This window comes from Oncorhynchus masou, chromosome 31 (genome assembly GCF_036934945.1).
Source record: "Oncorhynchus masou masou isolate Uvic2021 chromosome 31, UVic_Omas_1.1, whole genome shotgun sequence".
Taxonomy (NCBI): Eukaryota; Metazoa; Chordata; class Actinopteri; order Salmoniformes; family Salmonidae; genus Oncorhynchus; species Oncorhynchus masou.
Window position 1 is genome coordinate 1950010 of NC_088242.1, and position 20724 is coordinate 1970733.

The window sequence follows — 20724 nt, forward strand, 5'->3', positions numbered from 1 at the left end:
CCTCCTGGCCACCAAACTAAACCTCACATCCTCACAGCCTGGTTACTGCTGCCTCCTGGCCACCAAACTAAACCTCACAGCCTCACAGCCTGGTTACTGCTGCCTCCTGGCCACCAAACTAAACCTCACAGCCTGGTTACTGCTGCCTCCTGACCACCAAACTAAACCTCACAGCCTCACAGCCTGGTTACTGCTGCCTCCTGGCCACCAAACTAAACCTCACAGCCTGGTTACTGCCGCCTCCTGACCACCAAACTAAACCTCACAGCCTGGTTACTGCTGCCTCCTGGCCACCAAACTAAACCTCACAGCCTGGTTACTGCTGCCTCCTGGCCACCAAACTAAACCTCACAGTCTCACAGCCTGGTTACTGCTGCCTCCTGGCCACCAAACTAAACCTCACAGTCTCATAGCCTGGTTACTGCTGCCTCCTGACCACCAAACTAAACCTCACAGCCTGGTTACTGCTGCCTCCTGGCCACCAAACTAAACCTCACAGCCTGGTTACTGCTGCCTCCTGGCCACCAAACTAAACCTCACAGCCTGGTTACTGCTGCCCCCTGGCCACCAAACTAAACCTCACAGCCTGGTTACTGCTGCCTCCTGGCCACTGAACTAAACCTCACAGCCTGGTTACTGCTGCCTCCTGGCCACAAAACTAAACCTCACAGCCTGGTTACTGCTGCCTCCTGGCCACAAAACTAAACCTCACAGCCTGGTTACTGCTGCCTCCTGGCCACCAAACTAAACCTCACAGCCTGGTTACTGCTGCCCCCTGGCCACCAAACTAAACCTCACAGCCTGGTTACTGCTGCCTCCTGGCCACCAAACTAAACCTCACAGCCTGGTTACTGCTGCCTCCTGGCCACCAAACTAAACCTCACTGCCTGGTTACTGCTGCCCCTGGCCACCAAACTAAACCTCACAGCCTGGTTACTGCTGCCTCCTGGCCACCAAACTAAACCTCACAGCCTGGTTACTGCTGCCTCCTGGCCACCAAACTAAACCTCACAGCCTGGTTACTGCTGCCTCCTGACCACCAAACGAAACATCACAACCTCACAGCCTGGTTACTGCTGCCCCCTGGCCACCAAACTAAACCTCACAGCCTGGTTACTGCTGCCTCCTGGCCACCAAACTAAACCTCACAGCCTGGTTACTGCTGCCTCCTGGCCACCAAACTAAACCTCACAGCCTGGTTACTGCTGCCTCCTGGCCACCAAACTAAACCTCACAGCCTGGTTCCTGCTGCCTCCTGACCACCAAACTAAACCTCACAGCCTGGTTCCTGCTGCCTCCTGGCCACTGAACTAAACCTCACAGCCTGGTTACTGCTGCCTCCTGGCCACCAAACAAAACATCACAACCTCACAGCCTGGTTACTGCTGCCTCCTGGCCACCAAACTAAACCTCACAGCCTGGTTACTGCTGCCTCCTGGCCACCAAACTAAACCTCACAGCCTGGTTACTGCTGCCTCCTGGCCACCAAACTAAACCTCACAGCCTGGTTACTGCTGCCTCCTGGCCACCAAACTAAACCTCACAGCCTGGTTACTGCTGCCTCCTGGCCACCAAACTAAACCTCACAGCCTGGTTACTGCTGCCTCCTGGCCACCAAACTAAACCTCACAGCCTGGTTACTGCTGACTCCTGGCCACCAAACTAAACCTCACAGCCTCACAGCCTGGTTACTGCTGCCTCCTGGCCACCAAACTAAACCTCACTGCCTGGTTACTGCTGCCTCCTGGCCACCAAACTAATCCTTCACAACCTCACAGCCTGGTTACTGCTGCCTCCTGGCCACCAAACTAAACCTCACAGCCTGGTTACTGCTGCCCCCTGGCCACCAAACTAAACCTCACAGCCTGGTTACTGCTGCCTCCTGGCCACCAAACTAAACCTCACAGCCTGGTTACTGCTGCCTCCTGGCCACCAAACTAAACCTCACAGCCTGGTTACTGCTACCTCCTGGCCACCAAACTAAACCTCACAGCCTGGTTACTGCTGCCTCCTGGCCACCAAACTAAACCTCACAGCCTGGTTACTGCTGCCTCCCTGGCCACCAAACTAAACCTCACAGCCTGGTTACTGCTGCCTCCTGGCCACCAAACTAAACCTCACAGCCTGGTTACTGCTGCCTCCTGGCCACCAAACTAAACCTCACAGCCTGGTTACTGCTGCCTCCTGGCCACCAACCTAAACCTCACAGCCTGGTTACTGCTGCCTCCTGGCCACCAAACTAAACCTCACAGCCTGGTTACTGCTGCCTCCTGGCCACCAAACTAAACCTCACAGCCTGGTTACTGCTGCCTCCTGACCACCAAACTAAACCTCACAGCCTGGTTACTGCTGCCTCCTGGCCACCAAACTAAACCTCACAGCCTGGTTACTGCTGCCTCCTGGCCACCAAACTAAACCTCACAGCCTGGTTCCTGCTGCCTCCTGACCACCAAACTAAACCTCACAGCCTGGTTCCTGCTGCCTCCTGGCCACTGAACTAAACCTCACAGCCTGGTTACTGCTGCCTCCTGGCCACCAAACAAAACATCACAACCTCACAGCCTGGTTACTGCTGCCTCCTGGCCACCAAACTAAACCTCACAGCCTGGTTACTGCTGCCTCCTGGCCACCAAACTAAACCTCACAGCCTGGTTACTGCTGCCTCCTGGCCACCAAACTAAACCTCACAGCCTGGTTACTGCTGCCTCCTGGCCACCAAACTAAACCTCACAGCCTGGTTACTGCTGCCTCCTGGCCACCAAACTAAACCTCACAGCCTGGTTACTGCTGCCTCCAGACCACCAAACTAAACCTCACAGCCTGGTTACTGCTGCCCCCTGGCCACCAAACTAAACCTCACAGCCTGGTTACTGCTGCCTCCTGGCCACCAAACTAAACCTCACAGCCTGGTTACTGCTGCCTCCTGGCCACCAAACTAAACCTCACAGCCTGGTTACTGCTGCCTCCTGGCCACCAAACTAAACCTCACAGCCTGGTTACTGCTGCCTCCTGGCCACCAAACTAAACCTCACAGCCTGGTTACTGCTGCCTCCTGGCCACCAAACTAAACCTCACAGCCTGGTTACTGCTGCCTCCTGGCCACCAAACTAAACCTCACAGCCTGGTTACTGCTGACTCCTGGCCACCAAACTAAACCTCACAGCCTCACAGCCTGGTTACTGCTGCCTCCTGGCCACCAAACTAAACCTCACTGCCTGGTTACTGCTGCCTCCTGGCCACCAAACTAATCCTTCACAACCTCACAGCCTGGTTACTGCTGCCTCCTGGCCACCAAACTAAACCTCACAGCCTGGTTACTGCTGCCCCCTGGCCACCAAACTAAACCTCACAGCCTGGTTACTGCTGCCTCCTGGCCACCAAACTAAACCTCACAGCCTGGTTACTGCTGCCTCCTGGCCACCAAACTAAACCTCACAGCCTGGTTACTGCTACCTCCTGGCCACCAAACTAAACCTCACAGCCTGGTTACTGCTGCCTCCTGGCCACCAAACTAAACCTCACAGCCTGGTTACTGCTGCCTCCTGGCCACCAAACTAAACCTCACAGCCTGGTTACTGCTGCCTCCTGGCCACCAAACTAAACCTCACAGCCTGGTTACTGCTGCCTCCTGGCCACCAAACTAAACCTCACAGCCTGGTTACTGCTGCCTCCTGGCCACCAACCTAAACCTCACAGCCTGGTTACTGCTGCCTCCTGGCCACCAAACTAAACCTCACAGCCTGGTTACTGCTGCCTCCTGGCCACCAAACTAAACCTCACAGCCTGGTTACTGCTGCCTCCTGACCACCAAACTAAACCTCACAGCCTGGTTACTGCTGCCTCCTGACCACCAAACTAAACCTCACAGCCTGGTTACTGCTGCCTCCTGGCCACCAAACTAAACCTCACAGCCTGGTTACTGCTGCCTCCTGGCCACCAAACTAAACCTCACAGTCTCACAGCCTCACAGCTCTCCAAGATGTCTGACTATCACCTTAATTAGATAAGTATTTATCAAGGTTTAGCTAAGCAACGAGACCCGGTTACTGCAACCTCCTGGCAATAAAGTGTGGAAGAGTCTCCTGGATAGTGTTTGTCTGTGTCCTAACACCCCCCCATATCAATACAGTATGTCACCGTGTATATTTCAAACAAGACTACACTACCTGTTCCATTTTTGTATAGCTTGCTAACTCTCAAAATGCCTTCACCATCACTCTGACCTTTGCCCTTTCGTGCCCTTTTTTTTGTTTTCTTACTAGCACTGGCTTTGCTCATAACTGCTTTATTTATGAAAAGTTGTATTTTTAATTCTATGACTGTGATATGTGGTTGTTCTGGATAAGAACACCCGCTAAGTCAGGGTTTAATAAACTTGGTCCAAGGTACATGTTCATTTTTTAAAATGTTTTTTTGCCCCTATCACGACACAGCTGATTCAATAATCAAAGCTTATTGGTTAGTTGAATCAGCTGTGTAGTGATTGGGCAAGAACCAAAAAGGGGGGGGGGGGGGCGAGACCAAGTTTGGGGAAGCATTTTGTAAATGACTTAAACGTTATGTGAGATGTGGAGGAAAAGGAAAGTGGTATTAGATGCATCACAGACTCGGTGAACATGTAAGAACCGTGGCAAAACTGCACTAAGCACTTTATGAACAAAAAAATGAAACTATATATTTGCTGAAGTTTGTAATTTGGAAAAAAGTTATTTCATCAACATTTTTAAAGCAGATGGCACTGAAATAGTATTACAGTTTAATGTATGGTACGAACGCTCTAGGGAATTGTACACCACCGTTCAAAAGTTTGAGGTCACTTAGAAATGTCCTTGTTTTTTTAAAGAAAAACACATTTTTTTGACAATTAAAATAACATCAAATTGATCAGAAATACAGTGTGGACATTGGTAATGTTGTAAATTACTATTGTAGCTGGAAACGGCTGATTTTTTTATGGGATATCTACATCGGCGTACAGAGGCCCATTATCAGCAACCATCACTCCTGTGTTCCAACGCTCACTGTTTCAGTCCATTTTCTTATGTTTGGTGCCTAATGAACATGCCCACGATGACGTGAGTCTTTAGGATGCGAAAAGCCCTATATCTGGCAGGAGAGCAGAAACAGTCTAGTACTCAGGCTAAAGCCTGGCTATCAAATGCAATCCACTTCCCATTGTGTCACAGAAGCTGGGCAACTAGAAAGAACTATGGACATCAAAAGACCTTTTCTCATTAATTTCTGCATGGTGTCCTGGAGGTTTGAAGCCCCCAGTGACCCGCGGCGGGGTCCACTGAGAGGCTCCGGCTCCGGATCCTTCTGCAAGACCACGTCAGTGTCCCGTTCCAGATGAATCAGCAAGCCCGTGATGATACAAGGAGCGGTATCTTGTACATAGTAGTTTCTCTCCAAGGTTCTCCAAGCCTCTCACTACAGCACCCCGCTCCCATCTACATCTCCATCGTGTGTCACAGAGCTTCCGTGGTCTTTGTGTGGCTTTCACGATAAGGGAAAGCTCATACCGAGGCGTGACAAGAACAGACAATAATACAGTTTAAACGTCCAGACATTATCGACATTCTCTGAGTGTCAAGATGCTATGTTGAGAAATGAGGGGGATCAGAACATTATAGATTACGTAAAATTCATACGCCAGACTTTTACCAAATAGGTAAATATTTATAGATATTTATAGAGATAGGGGGCTTAAACCGTTTTGCATAAGAATACTGTGACTAGGGCTATCACAGACTAAAAAAATATTGGTAAAACCAAGAGTTGTCTGTTCTTTCGACCAATCAACTGGTCTAAATTTTAAAACGTGTATTTTTCCATACATAAGCAGACCCTTATGTGTTTTAATAAAATCAACTACATTTAGGCTACTGAGCTTGTCTGATGCTTTAAGCTGTGATTAAATAAGGACTTAAGAGGGAGGCAGAGATCAAAATAAGAAAAAACCCAACCACCTCTTGGCGCTGCCTGTTGGCCTTTGCAGATTCTTTAAGCTCCTGAAGTTGCAGTAATAGGCTGAACCAGGTGTCGGAAACCTTTTCCATTTGAAGTGCCGATGTATCTTACGATTTATTATTTATTTATTTATTTTCATTTTGACCGATCTGCACGCCAGTTATGATTTTCATATGCATATTTTTGTGGAACAGTTTCATTTATTTTATTTTGAATTCGTCTTATCTCAAAATCATTGTCATGTGGTTAGTAAAAATGTATATTTAAATGAAAATTATACAAATATAAAAGTAACTTCTATTGCGATTGCCAACTATGTAAAAATAGCCTACATAAAGCCAACAAATAAAAACATTGAAGCCTGCGGGTGAAAGATATCCTGAATAACAATAAAGCACATTGGCTACACATGGCTTGTCTGCAAGGAACTTGAAACATTGTATCTACTGTCAACTTGGTCTATCCTGAAGCTTGCACTGACAAACTAATATCCTGGACCCTCAGAGTTTCCAGGGCCAGTGAGCTTCGGGCTGTAGGCTATTTGCACAAGGTATAAGAAGTAATCAGGTAGGACCTATTTTATGACGTTTCGACCGGTTCAGAGCATGACATTTTTTCCCCCCTTACACACCTGAATGGTTATGGAAAGGGAGAGAGCCGGAAATATTTTTCTCATAGGATACGTTGGAGGAACTTTTGTCATTCTCAATGGATGTAAAAACAAGACTTTGTTTACTTGCTGTTTGAGGTGAAGACAAAGTTACTTTGAGAAGCTTCACAGCTCATTACTGGCGATGAGGTAAGACAATCAGAAATGCAATCAGATCCCCAAATGGGCACATTTATAAGCCTACATCTGTCCAGACTGGGTAGTGTAAGCCTACATCTGTGCAGACTGGGTAGTGTAAGCCTACATCTATGCAGACTGGGTAGTGTAAGCCTACATCTATGCAGACCGGGTAGTGTAAGCCTACATCTGTGCAGACTGGGTAGTGTAAGCCTACATCTGTGTGCAGACTGGGTAGTGTAAGCCTACATCTGTGCAGACTGGGTAGTGTAAGCCTACATCTGTGTGCAGACTGGGTAGTGTAAGCCTACATCTACGTCCAGACTGGGTAGTGTAAGCCTACATCTGTGCAGACTGGGTAGTGTAAGCCTACATCTGTGCAGACCGGGTAGTGTAAGCCTACATCTGTCCAGACTGGGTAGTGTAAGCCTACATCTGTGCAGACTGGGTAGTGTAAGCCTACATCTGTCCAGACTGGGTAGTGTAAGCCTACATCTGTGCAGACTGGGTAGTGTAAGCCTACATCTGTCCAGACTGGGTAGTGTAAGCCTACATCTGTGCAGACTGGGTAGTGTAAGCCTACATCTGTGCAGACCGGGTAGTGTAAGCCTACATCTGTCCAGACTGGGTAGTGTAAGCCTACATCTGTCCAGACTGGGTAGTGTAAGCCTACATCTGTGCAGACTGGGTAGTGTAAGCCTACATCTGTCCAGACTGGGTAGTGTAAGCCTACATCTGTGTGCAGTCCAGACTGGGTAGTGTAAGTGCAGACCGGGTACATCTGTGCAGACCGTGGACCGGGTAGTGTAAGCCTACATCTGTCCAGACTGGGTAGTGTAAGCCTACATCTGTCCAGACTGGGTAGTGTAAGCCTACATCTGTCCAGACTGGGTAGTGTAAGCCTACATCTGTCCAGACTGGGTAGTGTAAGCCTACATCTGTCCAGACTGGGTAGTGTAAGCCTACATCTGTGCAGACTGGGTAGTGTAAGCCTACATCTATGCCTAATCAGGTGCACGTCCTTACTCAACATTGACAGGAGCGCTCCAAACAAAACGCAATTAATATTGACCAGGAATGGTCTTGTTTTGATTCATTGTATTTCTGAAGAACAGAGGAAAAGATTGCAGTGAGCCTCAAAAGAATCCGGACAACAGAAGTTTTCTGTTTTGAACTTTGGAGTAGTGCACCAGTCAAAGGAGTCATCTCAGGAGTGATGAAAGATGTTCAGGTTGAATCCCTGATGAGAATTCCTGGTGTGATTAGTGCCCGGCGTCTGACCCGCTTGGTGAATGGAGAAAAAAGATAAATAGCAAATACCTACACATGTGAAGCTTGGTTATGTAAGATACGATGTAAGAGCTTTCGTCCCCAAACTATTACAGTGTAAGAATTGTAAAGGATTTGGCCATTTAACAAGTGTGTGCAGACAGATGGAGTATATTGAAGAACAGTGTGTAGAAGGACGACAAGTGTTGCAATTTTGGTGTGGATCATGATCCCGAGTTTCTGGAGTGCCCTGTAACAGTAAAGGAGATTGAGGTGGCAAAAGTTAGAGCGATGAATCAACTCTCCTATGTGGAGGCGATTAAAATAATTGAGAAAACAAGTGATGCTAGTGAAGATATGGTAGTGGGCGCACAACAGCCTGTCGTAAATGTTTGCTGCCAGGCAAAAGATACCCTGTTGTGTTAAAAAGGTGGATTTTGTGGCGTTCATTTCCACAGTTGTAAACTGTACGACACAAGTCTCAAGGGGATCGAAGAAACGGGACATTACTGTGGCCGCGGCAGAAAAGTTTTTGGGACTGAAGGATTTTACATCTGATGACCTGCAAGGGGTCCTGGTGCCGGAAGACCTGCCCTCCTGGGTTCCCCTTGAGCTTGTTTATGGATCCGATCTGTTTTATTTTTATATATTTTTTACATCATTTAAAAAAATGTTTATTTTATTTATTTTTTGGTAGTTTGGTAGATGTTTTTGGTATTTTGTTCCATTTTTGGGAATCCTGTTTCCATCCCGAACAGTAGGTGGCAGTACGCACATTAAATTGTGCGCTCGCCAACATACCATAGAAGAAGAAGACTTCCGCGTTTCTTTTCAGCACACAGGCGTGGTAAAAAATGGCAGAAAAAATTCAGTGCCGAGTGATCTTTACAAGCATGTATATTCATTTCTACTGGAGAACAAGTTTACCAAGGCTGCTCAACACTTCATCAAACAAGCTAAAGTGGTAGGCGCCATATTCTGTATCTCTATTTATCTCTCACGGTTGTTTTGTTTACCGTTTAAGCTAGCTCGGTGAGCTAACGAGCTACGCAGGCGGTGCACGCCGTGGCGCTAACACGTGTGATGCCAACCCACCAAGTTTGAATGAGAATGCACTTTTTAAAAATATATTTTTGTTGTTTGACGGGTGCATTTTTTTCTTTAAATGTTTGCTTTTTATCAATTGCCCTCGTTGAATTATTGGACCAACTACATAGTTAACGAACGTTGACATTGAAATAAAATGTCTCTGGCTAGCCCGCAGGCTAAGAAATGCATTGAGCCTTGTTTTACAGACGACTTCTATAGCCAGGCGTCCTTGATCAACCAAATCTAAACTAGTCGTCTGTAAACAATGGCTCGTTGCAGGACGAAGCAAAGAAATGGTTTGTAGTGAGGTACAGGTTAACTCATAACCTGCGTGGGTTTCGGGTCATGACATATTGTGTGTGTTAAGGGTGGGCGTGCTGATGAACGATACACACACAAATCCACAAATGTATATTTCTTGTGGAATTTATATCTATACACTACATTTTGAATTTCTTGCCTTATTTTTAGGCTGTATGGTATTAGTGCTGTAAACTTAAATTGCCTACACGCCAATCACTAAATACTTTGTCCTTAAATTGTTCTGCAAATTCCTCAAAGTCCGAGTTTAATTCTATAACAGAAAAGCTGCGAAATGGAGAGTTGAAGAGGGACAGAAAAGTAATGTTTGGGACAGATTTAGCTAAATGAGGACGATAGCCGTGAATGTTATGTGGTTGGACAGTCACAAGAGAGGGACTTCAAATCGGCCTATGGCAAGTTCAGGGAACTGTAGCTTACTGTTCAGATGTGTTAAATGGACACCTGGACACTGACTGTAGGTGTTTAATCTCTCTCCTTAATATTAACGCCTGTAGAATGAAACATTTCTTGCAGTAAAATGGTTCACCAGATGTAGGCAACATTTTGACTCAGGAACAGGAGTGGGAAAAGTGATTTATTTCATCTTAAGAGAATGCACAGTTAGGGACCGTCTGTAAACGTGCTTTCTTTATCAGCATCATAAAAGCTGATAGTATTTCTACCACAGTTAGGGACCGTCTGTAAACGTGCTTTCTTTATCAACATCATAAAAGCTGATAGTATTTAAATGTCATAAAATATGCATCCAAGTCCAACTGAAATCTTATCAGAAACATGTCTGGTCGTTTTTACAACTTTATATTTCCTAACAACCGTTCACACTTGATGTTGTTTGGACATTTTGCACAGAAAATCTTTACTGTTTTTAGTTATTGCATTTTCTCCCCAGTCCCTGAATGTCTTTGCTCCTTGAAAGAAGCAGAGATGACAGAGAACTTTACTGATGTCAAATAGATAGAAGCATTTGTTTCGTTCTATTAGATTTTTTACATTATTGTGAGGAAAAGAGGTTGATTTAGGTTTCTGGGACAACATATGACAGCATGTATCTAGTTTTTGACAAGTTGACTATCCAATAGCCTTCCCAAATGCCTGAAATTATAAGCAGAAAAATATCTTAAAATTCTTCTGCCCTCTCTGACTGTAACAGCAGATTTTCTTTATCAAATCCAATTTTATTGGTCACATACACATGGTTAGCAGATGTTAATGGTCACATACACATGCAGATGTTAATGGTCACATACACATGGTTAGCAGATGTTAATGCGAGTGTAGTGAAATGTTTGTGTTTCTAGTTCCGACAGTGCAGTAATATCTAACAAGTAATCTAACAATTCTCCAACAACTACCTAATACACAGGAAACCTAAAGAATGAGAAAACATTGTTCAGCGTTTCTTCCCGTATCATGCAACACGGTGGCTAGAAACAAAGAGAATATTAACTGTCTGATTTTGTTAACGATTCTTCCTTTTACAACAGCCACCCCAGAATGAAAAACAAGATGCCGGTCTGCTTGACATATTCAACTTCTGGGTGAAGTATGTAGTTAGTACACTCAATCTGATTTCATTCCTTCAATGTATTGTCCCCCACTTGGCGGGAATGACAACCTGTATATTACAATCCTCAATTTTCCCCAGAGTTCCTGGGGGCTAAACCTCACGTACCTTTGTGTAATTTAGTGTAAATTTTGCAATCCTTTGTGGCTAGTTTTGAATGCCACTCACTGCTCTTGTTTGCGCCGTGCTCATTTTCAGGTCTCCTGAAGCTAAGAAACGGAAGGCTCTGCCCAACGGTCCTGGAACAAGTGACAGTCCGTCTGCTAAGAAGGCAAAGACTGCGGAGAGCTCCAGTGAGGAGTCGAGCAGCGACGAGGAGGAAGCTGCAGTACCTGCCAAGGCCACACCCACAGGTTTGCACTCATCCTTTTAGTATATCCCATTTAGCAGACACTTTTATCCAAAGCAACTTAGGGTGGTGCGTATGTAAAGTACATACAGTTTTTGGTATTATTGTCCGTTGCGACGTTTGCAAGTTAGGAAGCCAGCCCATTGAGAGAACATTGCATTGTGGGTTTTGTAGTCTTGAGCTGCACAAAGATTATCCATGTTGCTAACCAACCTTATTATAACTGCAAAATGAAAAATTTCTTCACAAAAAAAAACATTGTTCTCACATATTAGTGTTATTTAACACTGTAGATTAAAGGAATGAGTGGTTTTGTTTGTTTCCGTTAAGGTCCCAAGTGGATCTTGGTGATGGGGGGGCAGAGTTGCCCTTTTTTTGTTGTTCTGTTCCATGATGAGGTTTTGTATCGTTACCAGCTACAGTGGCCGAGTCCAGCAGCAGCGACGATTCCAGCGACGAGGAGGCCGCAGCGAAGGTACAGGAGCTCTGTGATGTCTTACAACAACTTCACGTAAAATAAATAACTAATGTTTTTATTGTCACGTTAAAGGCAGTGCTGTTTACAGAGCTGTAGGAGGACAAATGAACAATATATTTGTGTGCCCCCTGATGAAGGCAGCTTGTTGGTGAAACATATTAGTTTGAAATCTGCTCCTCTTCTCTGCTCACAGAAGCCTGCAGCAACCAAAGCCTCAGTGAAGACCCCTGTCGCGGCAGCAACCAAAGCCTCAGTGAAGACCCCTGTCGCGGCAGCAACCAAAGCCTCAGTGAAGACCCCTGTCGCGGCAGCAACCAAAGCCTCAGTGAAGACCCCTGTCGCGGCACCAACCAAAGCCTCAGTGAAGACCCCTGTCGCGGCAGCAACCAAAGCCTCAGTGAAGACCCCTGTCGCGGCAGCAGTCAGGAAAAAGGACTCCAGCTCGAGCAGCGAGTCATCTGAAGATGAGGCTCCAGCTAAATCACCCGTGGCCAGTGAGTACATTTAACCTGGCCAGTGAGTACATTAACCTGGCCAGTGAGTACATTAAACCTGGCCAGTGAGTACATTAAACCTGGCCAGTGAGTACATTTAACCTGGCCAGTGAGTACATTAAACCTGGCTAGTGAGTACATTTAACCTGGCTAGTGAGTACATTTAACCTGGCTAGTGAGTACATTAAACCTGGCTAGTGAGTACATTAAACCTGGCTACATTAAACCTAGCTAGTGAGTACATTTAACCTAGCTAGTGAGTACATTTAACCTAGCTAGTGAGTACATTTAACCTAGCTAGTGAGTACATTTAACCTAGCTAGTGAGTACATTTAACCTAGCTAGTGAGTACATTTAACCTGGCTAGTGAGTACATTTAACCTGGCTAGTGAGTGCATTTAACCTGGCTAGTGAGTGCATTTAACCTGGCTAGTGAGTGCATTTAACCTAATTTAACCTGGCTAGTGAGTGCATTTAACCTGGCTAACATTTAACTGGCTAGTGAGTACATTTTTAACCTGGCTAGTGAGTGCATTTAACCTGGCTAGTGAGTACATTTAACCTGGCTAACCTGGCTAGTGAGTACATTTAACCTGGCTAGTGAGTACATTTTAACCTGGCTAGTGAGTACATTTTAACCTGGCTAGTGAGTACATTTTAACCTGGCTAGTGAGTACATTTTAACCTGGCTAGTGAGTACATTTAAACCTGGCTAGTGAGTACTTTTAACCTGGCTAGTGAGTACATTAAACCTGGCTAGTGAGTATATTTAACCTGGCTAGTGAGTACATTTTAACCTGGCTAGTGAGTACATTTTAACCTGGCTAGTGAGTACATTTTAACCTGGCTAGTGAGTACATTTTAACCTGGCTAGTGAGTACATTTTAACCTGGCTAGTGAGTACATTAAACCTGGCTAGTGAGTACATTTAACCTGGCTAGTGAGTACATTTAAACCTGGCTAGTGAGTACATTTAAACCTGGCTAGTGAGTACATTTAAACCTGGCTAGTGAGTACATTTAAACCTGGCTAGTGAGTACATTTAAACCTGGCTAGTGAGTACATTTTAACCTGGCTAGTGAGTACATTTTAACCTGGCCAGTGAGTACATTTTAACCTGGCTAGTGAGTACATTAAACCTTGAAGTCCCTTATGTTTGCCTTTTATTTAACTTGGAGCCTAACCAAGACAATAACTTTACAACAGGGTTTCTTAAACTTCTTCGGGCCTGGGAGCCAAATGAGAAATTCAGTGTTTTCCTGGGACCCAAGCTCATGAAAACATAACCCCCTTTAGTGGGACATTAGTGAGACCTCCTCTTGACGGAGGGGAGACATTTTTAGTTTTATTGAAGTTAATTTCCTGAAAAGATTAACAACGTGCTCGACTCCACCTAACATAAACTTAAATTGGGTGTATATAATCCAAAGAACAGAAGTAGCACAGCACTCCGGGAAATAAACTTAAATTGACATATTTTTATTGCCTCACGAACGTTTGGGGTGTGAGCCCTTCTTCGGCTAGGCCGTGGCAGTCAATGTCACAACACCACACAGGTAGGCTTCATGATACATTCCAATCAAGAGATCCCAGCAGTTTAATTTCCTACAATTCTACCCATTTTGCCACAGAGCGGAGAGGAAATGTTGCAATTTTTTTTTTACAGATAACTTCCTGCAATTTTGTAATATTTAGCCATGACTTATGCCGTGTTAATGATATCTGAGTGAGAGTGCCTAACAAAATGAATGGGGGTCCCAAGAGGATCAGGGCCCCTGGGCACAACCAAATTTTGAAATTGCAGCTTGTCTATTCTACTATCCTAAAGCAACAGTAAATTGAGGCCCTTTTCCCACTACGAGAGGCGGTGTCTGAGGAGCGGCCTGGCGCAAGATTTCTACTTTTCAATTAACATTACAACTTGGATGGAAAATTACTGAGGATAATAGTGGATGATATTGCTACTCCTATTTGCCATGTTTCCAATTTAAGTCTACTAGAAAGTGTTTGCCTTCCGGCTTAGAGGGAAGCAAAGATCATTCCGCTACCCAAGAAAAGTAAAGCTCCCTTTACTGGCTCCAATATGCGATCAATCAGCCTGTTACCAACCCTTAGTAAACTTTTTTGAAATAAATTGTTTAACCAGATACAATGTTATTTTACTGTTATCAAAATGACAACAGACTTTCAGCATGCTTATAGGGAAGGACGTTCAACAAGCACAGCACACACAAACGACTGATGATTGGCTGAGAGAAATAGTGTGGGTGCTGTTTTGTTAGACTTTTGACATTATCAATCATATTCTGATGCTGGAAAAATGGTTTTAAACCCGCTGCGATATTGTGGATAGAGTTACCTGTCTAACAGAACACAGAAGGTGTTCTTTAATGGAAGCCTCTCCAACATAATCCAGGTAGAATCTGGAATTCCCCAGGGCAACTGTCTAGGTCCCTTACTATTTTCAATCTTTACTAATGACATGCCACTGGCCTTTGAGTAAAGCCAGTGTCGCCATGTAAAATTGAAGTCGGAAGTTTACATGCACTTAGGTTGAAACTCAATTTTCAACCACTCCACAAATTTCTTGTTTAGAAACTATGGTTTTGGCAAGTCAGTTAGGACATCTACTTTGTGCATGACGTAATTTTTCCAACAATAGTTTACAGACAGATTATTTTACTGTATCCCAATTCCAGTGGGTCAGAAGTGGCTGTGGCTTTAATAAACAGCTTAGAAAATTCCAGAAAATTATGACATGGCTTTAGAAGCTTTTGATAGGCTAACTGACATCATTTGAGTCAATTGGAGGTGTACCTGTGGATGTATTTCAAGACCTACCTTCAAACTCAGTGCATCTTTGCTTGACATAATGGGAAAATCAAAAGAAATTAGCCAAGACCTCGGAAAAAAATGGTACAACTCCACAAGTCTGGTTCATCCTTTGGGAGCAATTTCCAAATGCCTGAAGGTACCACGTTCATCTGTACAAACAATATAGTACGTAAGTATAAACACCATGGGACCACGCAGCCGTCATACCGTCCATACCGTGACCCATACTTTTTAAGAACTTGCTTGACCCACCATTAGCATGTCCTTTGCGACCCATATTTTTAAGAAATGCTGCTTCACGACAGGATCACATGTTTTTATAAGCATCTTTTCAGTCAGTTTCTTACTGACTGTTCTTCTCTGTAGAAGGAAAAGCTGCAGCCGCGACCGCCAAAGCAGTAGCTCAGAAGAAGGCTGAGACCAGCAGCAGTGAGGACAGCTCCAGTGAGGACGAAGCGCCCGCTAAGGTACTGAAACTGATCCACAACACACCACCACCTCACCTGAGGTGTATTCATTAGTTACACACCGTTGCAAAACATTTTGCACCGGAAACACCAGTCTCTGTTGGAGAAATTGATGTAGGTCCCTGTTTCATTTCATCTTCTGCATGCGTCCTAGTGAATACATCCCAGCACAGCTTTCTGTTTGGTTCTGTATGCATACTAGTGAATACATCCCAGCACAGCTTTCTGTTTGGTTGCGTAAACATCCTAGTGAATACACCCCAGCACAGCTTTCTGTTTGGTTCTGTATGCATACTAGTGAATACATCCCAGCACAGCTTTCTGTTTGGTTGTGTATGCATCCTAGTGAATACATCCTAGTGAATACATCCCAGGACAGGTGTTCAAGTTACCATGGGAGCTGTGTTGCCAGTTACCATCCCTACTTGTGGCTCGGTATCTCCTTGATCTGTCAAACCAGCCTTGTGTGCCACAGTCATATGATGCAGTAAGGGACACTTTATATTGTGGAGTATAATATTTTTGGGGGGAAATGGAAGAAGGAAGAAAAACAAACTAGAACCGACTTTAACGGTGAAACTCATTCATAAAATATGAACATTGTAGATATTTTATGAAGATATGTAATTACAAAAAAAAAAAACCTAACGCTGCACTCTTCATATTTGGTTTGAGTTAAAATTCCTTTTTTATTTTGGCATGTCCACAACGGCAATTAAAACCACACATTTACGCCTTTCGGCTTTCTTCAGTGTCTTCAAAGTAACCAGCTTTACTTCCAGTACTGACCCAGTCTCTCCGAACAGACCCCTCCAGCTAAGACCCCTGCTAAGGCAGCCGAGTCTAGCAGCGATGACTCTTCTTCAGATGAAGAGGAGACTCCTCCCAGCAAGAAGGCCAAACCAGGTGTGTGTTCATGTCTAGTAGTATCAAACGGTGTTATTATCTATCCGTATCTCTCTATGCCTGATCACAGGTCATTAGGAGAGTGATTAGACTTTTTTTTTTTTTTTTTTTATTTCACCTTTATTTAACCAGGTAGGCTAGTTGAGAACAAGTTCTCATTTACAACTGCGACCTGGCCAAGATAAAGCATAGCGGTGTGAACAGACAACACAGAGTTACACATGGAGTAAACAATTAACAAGTCAATAACACAGTAGGAAAAAAAAAAGACTCCCCCTATGTACAATGTGTGCAAAAGGCATGAGGACTAAGGCTTATGACCAATAAGTAGGCTTGGGCGGTATACCGGGGTATTTTTGACATACCGACAGTATGATTTTCCATTTTTTTTTCGCCAAAAAATGTAATTGAGACGAGGTGTTATGTTTGTTTACAAAGAGTACGGCGCAAATAGAACTGACTTGAAATTCGCTATAATGTTAGCCAGCTAAATATCTTAATGCAAGAGACTGTTTGGTTAGCTACGATTCGATAGCACTCATGTGATATGCAGAGTTTGCGAAACAAATGCAAACTTATACAATCATCAATATAATTCTGCCAGATCGGCATAGGCTACTTTGTAGTTAACATTTTAGTTGAGAAGGTTTTTGGGAGAGCCTTGTCTCTCTCTGCCAGAGAACGGTTACCATAGCTAACGGCTACACAAAGTGAAGATCAATGTACGCGCCCACCGCAGACGAATCAGATCACTGATGTGTTTTGTTCATGTCTTTATGATTGATTTAACTTGGTTCAAATATATATATTTTTTTCTGATAAGTTTAATAGATTTAGTCGATTTTCTACAAAGTTACATTTCTTAATGTCTGTATTCCGTGATTACCTTCTGTGTTATCTTCATCGTAGATTTTATAGGGCCCTATATGTAATTATGAGCTTGGGTTGTCTTTCCTTGCATTTAGTTTGTTTGCTTACTTGCGCCTGTTAGCATTTAGCTAGGGTCCGCTATGGACGTTTACTTGTACTTTTCTTTTAGCGTTTGTTAGCATAGTTTGTGGGCCCCCTTGTGTGCAATTTCGGTGGGACTGTATACTCAAGGTATGGAGATCTGTATAACGCCCTGCCACCTCTTGATACTCCCCACCCCGGATCCGGGATCGTGAATAAAGCCTCAGGCTCATTAGCATAACGCAACGTTAACGATTTCTGAAAATCTCAAATAAAATGAAAATAATGCGCCTGCTCTCAAGCTTAGCCTTTTCTTAACAACAATGTCATCTCAGATTTTCAAAATATGCTTTTGAACCATAGCAAATCACTAATTTGTGTAAGAGTATGCTAAGCTAGCTTAGCATTTTGAGTAGCATTTAGCACGCAACATTTTCACAAAAACCAGATAACCAAATAAATAAAATCATTTACCTTTGAAGAGCTTCGGATGTTTTCAATGAAAAGACTCTCAGTTACATAGCAAATGTTCAGTTTTTCCTGAAAGAATCTTTGTGTAGGAGAAAGTAACCAGCTTTTGTACATCACATTTCTCCGAACAGACCCCTCCAAAGACCCCTTCCAGTCACCAAAGACCCCTCAAACTTTTTCGAATTAACTCCATAATATCCTCCCAGCAAGAATGCCAAACGTTGTTTGGAATCAATCCTCAAGGTGTTTTTTCCATATCTCTTCATTGATATGCAGTTCATTAGAAGCTTGCTTTCCCCTTTTTTTTATTTCATGGAAAAAACCAGCAGCTGAAAAAGTTCGCACCAATTTCGACGGAGGACACCATAGCGGTGTGACACCTGGAAAAGAGTCTCAATGGTCAATCTTCCAATGATAACACAGTACAAAAAAAAAGTCCCCCTATGTACAATGCTGCAGACACCTTGGACTAACATGACCAATAAGTAGGCTTGGCTCATTTTTGACATCCGACAGTATGATTTTCCATTTTTTTCAGCCAAAAAATGTAAGGAGACAATGTTATGTTTGTTTACAAAGAAACGGAGCAAAAAACCTGCTCATTTCCTGGATGCCGCTTTCATCTTGAGACTTTTGCCTTAGCTCCCGTTCTAGGCACTCATGAGAATATCTTTGCAGTTCTGGAAACAAATGCAAACTTTCCAATCATCAATTATATGCATATCGAGCATCTTTTTGTGACAAAATTTTTGGGAGAGCCTTGTCTCTCTCTGCCAGAAACGGTTACCATAGCTTACACAAAAATGAAATAGCGCCCACCGATAGATCAAGATGTTTTTGTTCATGTCCAGTGGTTAGTGGTTCAGGTCATATTTTTCATAAGTTTAATAATTTAGTCCCGCCATTTCTTAATGTCTGTATTCCGTGATTACCTTCTGTGTTATCTTCATCGTAGATTTTATAGGGCCCTATATGTAATTATGAGCTTGGGTTGTCTGCCTTGCGTTTGTTTGCTTACTTGCGCCTGTTAGCATTTAGCTAGGGTCCGCTATGGACGTTTACTTGTACTTTTCTTTTAGCCTTTGTTCTGTTTGTGGGCCCCGTGTGCAATTTCGGTGGTTCTGCTCGGTATGGAGCCTGTATAACGCCCTTCCTTAATGACCAGTGGTGTAGTGGAAGGTCAATTCCAACTCAATTTACCCGCCTGGTTCTGCTGTGGCGCCGTGTACCCGCCTGGTTCTGCTGTGGCGCCGTGTACCCGCCTGGTTCTGCTGTGGCGCCGTGTACCCGCCTGGTTCTGCTGTGGCGCCGTGTACCCGCCTGGTTCTGCTGTGGCGCCGTGTACCCGCCTGGTTCTGCTGTGGCGCCGTGTACCCGCCTGGTTCTGCTGTGGCGCCGTGTACCCGCCTGGTTCTGCCGTGTGCCCGCCTGGTTCTGCCGTGGCTCCGCGTACCCGCCTGGTTCTGCCCCGGCGCCGCGTACCCGCCTGGTTCTGCCGTGGCTCCGCGTACCCGCCTGGTTCTGCCGTGGAGCCGTGTGCCCGCCTGGTTCTGCCGTGGCCCGTGTGCCCGCCTGGTTCTGCCGTGGCCCGCGTACCCGCCTGGTTCTGCCGTGGCTCCGTGTGCCCGCCTGGTTCTGCCGTGGAGCCGTGTGCCCGCCTGGTTCTGCCGTGGAGCCTCGTGCCCGCCTGGTTCTGCCGTGGCTCCGCGTACCCGCCTGGTTCTGCCGTGGAGCAGTGTGCCCGCCTGGTTCTGCCGCGTGCCCGCCTGGTTCTGCCGTGGAGCAGTGTGCCTGCCTGGTTCTGCCGCGTGCCCGCCTGGTTCTGCCGTGGCTCCGCGTGCCCGCCTGGTTCTGCCGTGGAGCCGTGTACCCGCCTGGTTCTGCCGTGTGCCCGCCTGGTTCTGCCGTGGAGCCGTGTACCCGTCTGTAACAGTGTTTTTTGAACCACAGAGTATTCAGACCCATCGGCTTTTCCCACATTGTTACGTTACAGCCTTATTCTAAAATGGATTGAGGCTTATTTATTTAATCTAACACACACTACCTCATAATGGCAAAGCAAAACGTTTTTTATTTTTATTTATGTTTGCAAATGTATTAATTAATAATTGGAAATACCTTATTTACATAAGTATTCAGACACTTTGCTATGAGACTCGAAATTGAGCTCAGGTCCGTCCTGTTTCCGTTAATCATGTTTTCTATGAGTCCACCTGTGGTAAATTCAATTGATTGGACATGATCTGGAAAGACACACCTGTCTATATAAGTTCCCACAGTTGATGGTGCATGTCAGAGGAAAAACTAAGCCATGAGGTCGAAGGAATTGTCCGTAGAGCTGCGAGACAGGATTGTGTCAAGGCACAGATTTGGGGAAGGGTACCAAAACATTTCTGCAGCATTGAAGGTCCCCAAGAACACAGTGGCCTCCATCATTCTTAAATGGAAGACGTTTGGAACCACCAAGACTCTTCCGAGAGCTGGCTGCCCAGCCAAACTGAGCAATCGGGGGAGAAGGGCCTTGGTCAGGGAGGTGACCAAGAACTTTGACAGAGCTCCTTTTGGAGATGGTTGTCCTTCTGGAAGGTTCTCCTATCTCTGCAGCTCTCCACCAATCAGGCCTTTATGGTAGAGTGGCCAGACGGAAGCCTCTCCTCAGTAAAGGGCACATGCCAGTCCGCTTGGAGTTTGCCAAAAGGCACCTAAAGACTCACAGACCATGAGAAACACGATTATCTGGTCTGATGATACCAAGGTTGAACTCTTTGGC

The 20724-nt window shown here is 45.1% G+C and overlaps 1 protein-coding gene across 1 annotated transcript in view; it reads left to right on the top strand.

The window, feature by feature from the left end:
* The first annotated feature begins 5070 nt into the window (after positions 1-5070).
* The window catches only part of LOC135524872 (nucleolar and coiled-body phosphoprotein 1-like), a 33905-nt gene continuing 18251 nt past the window's right edge, over positions 5071-20724 (top strand). Inside the window, 9 exon segments of the mRNA XM_064952728.1 lie at positions 5071-5075; positions 5260-5342; positions 8833-8990; positions 10924-10982; positions 11202-11356; positions 11769-11827; positions 12024-12324; positions 15526-15626; positions 16433-16532. Coding sequence (XP_064808800.1) covers positions 5071-5075; positions 5260-5342; positions 8833-8990; positions 10924-10982; positions 11202-11356; positions 11769-11827; positions 12024-12324; positions 15526-15626; positions 16433-16532 — 1021 coding nt within the window.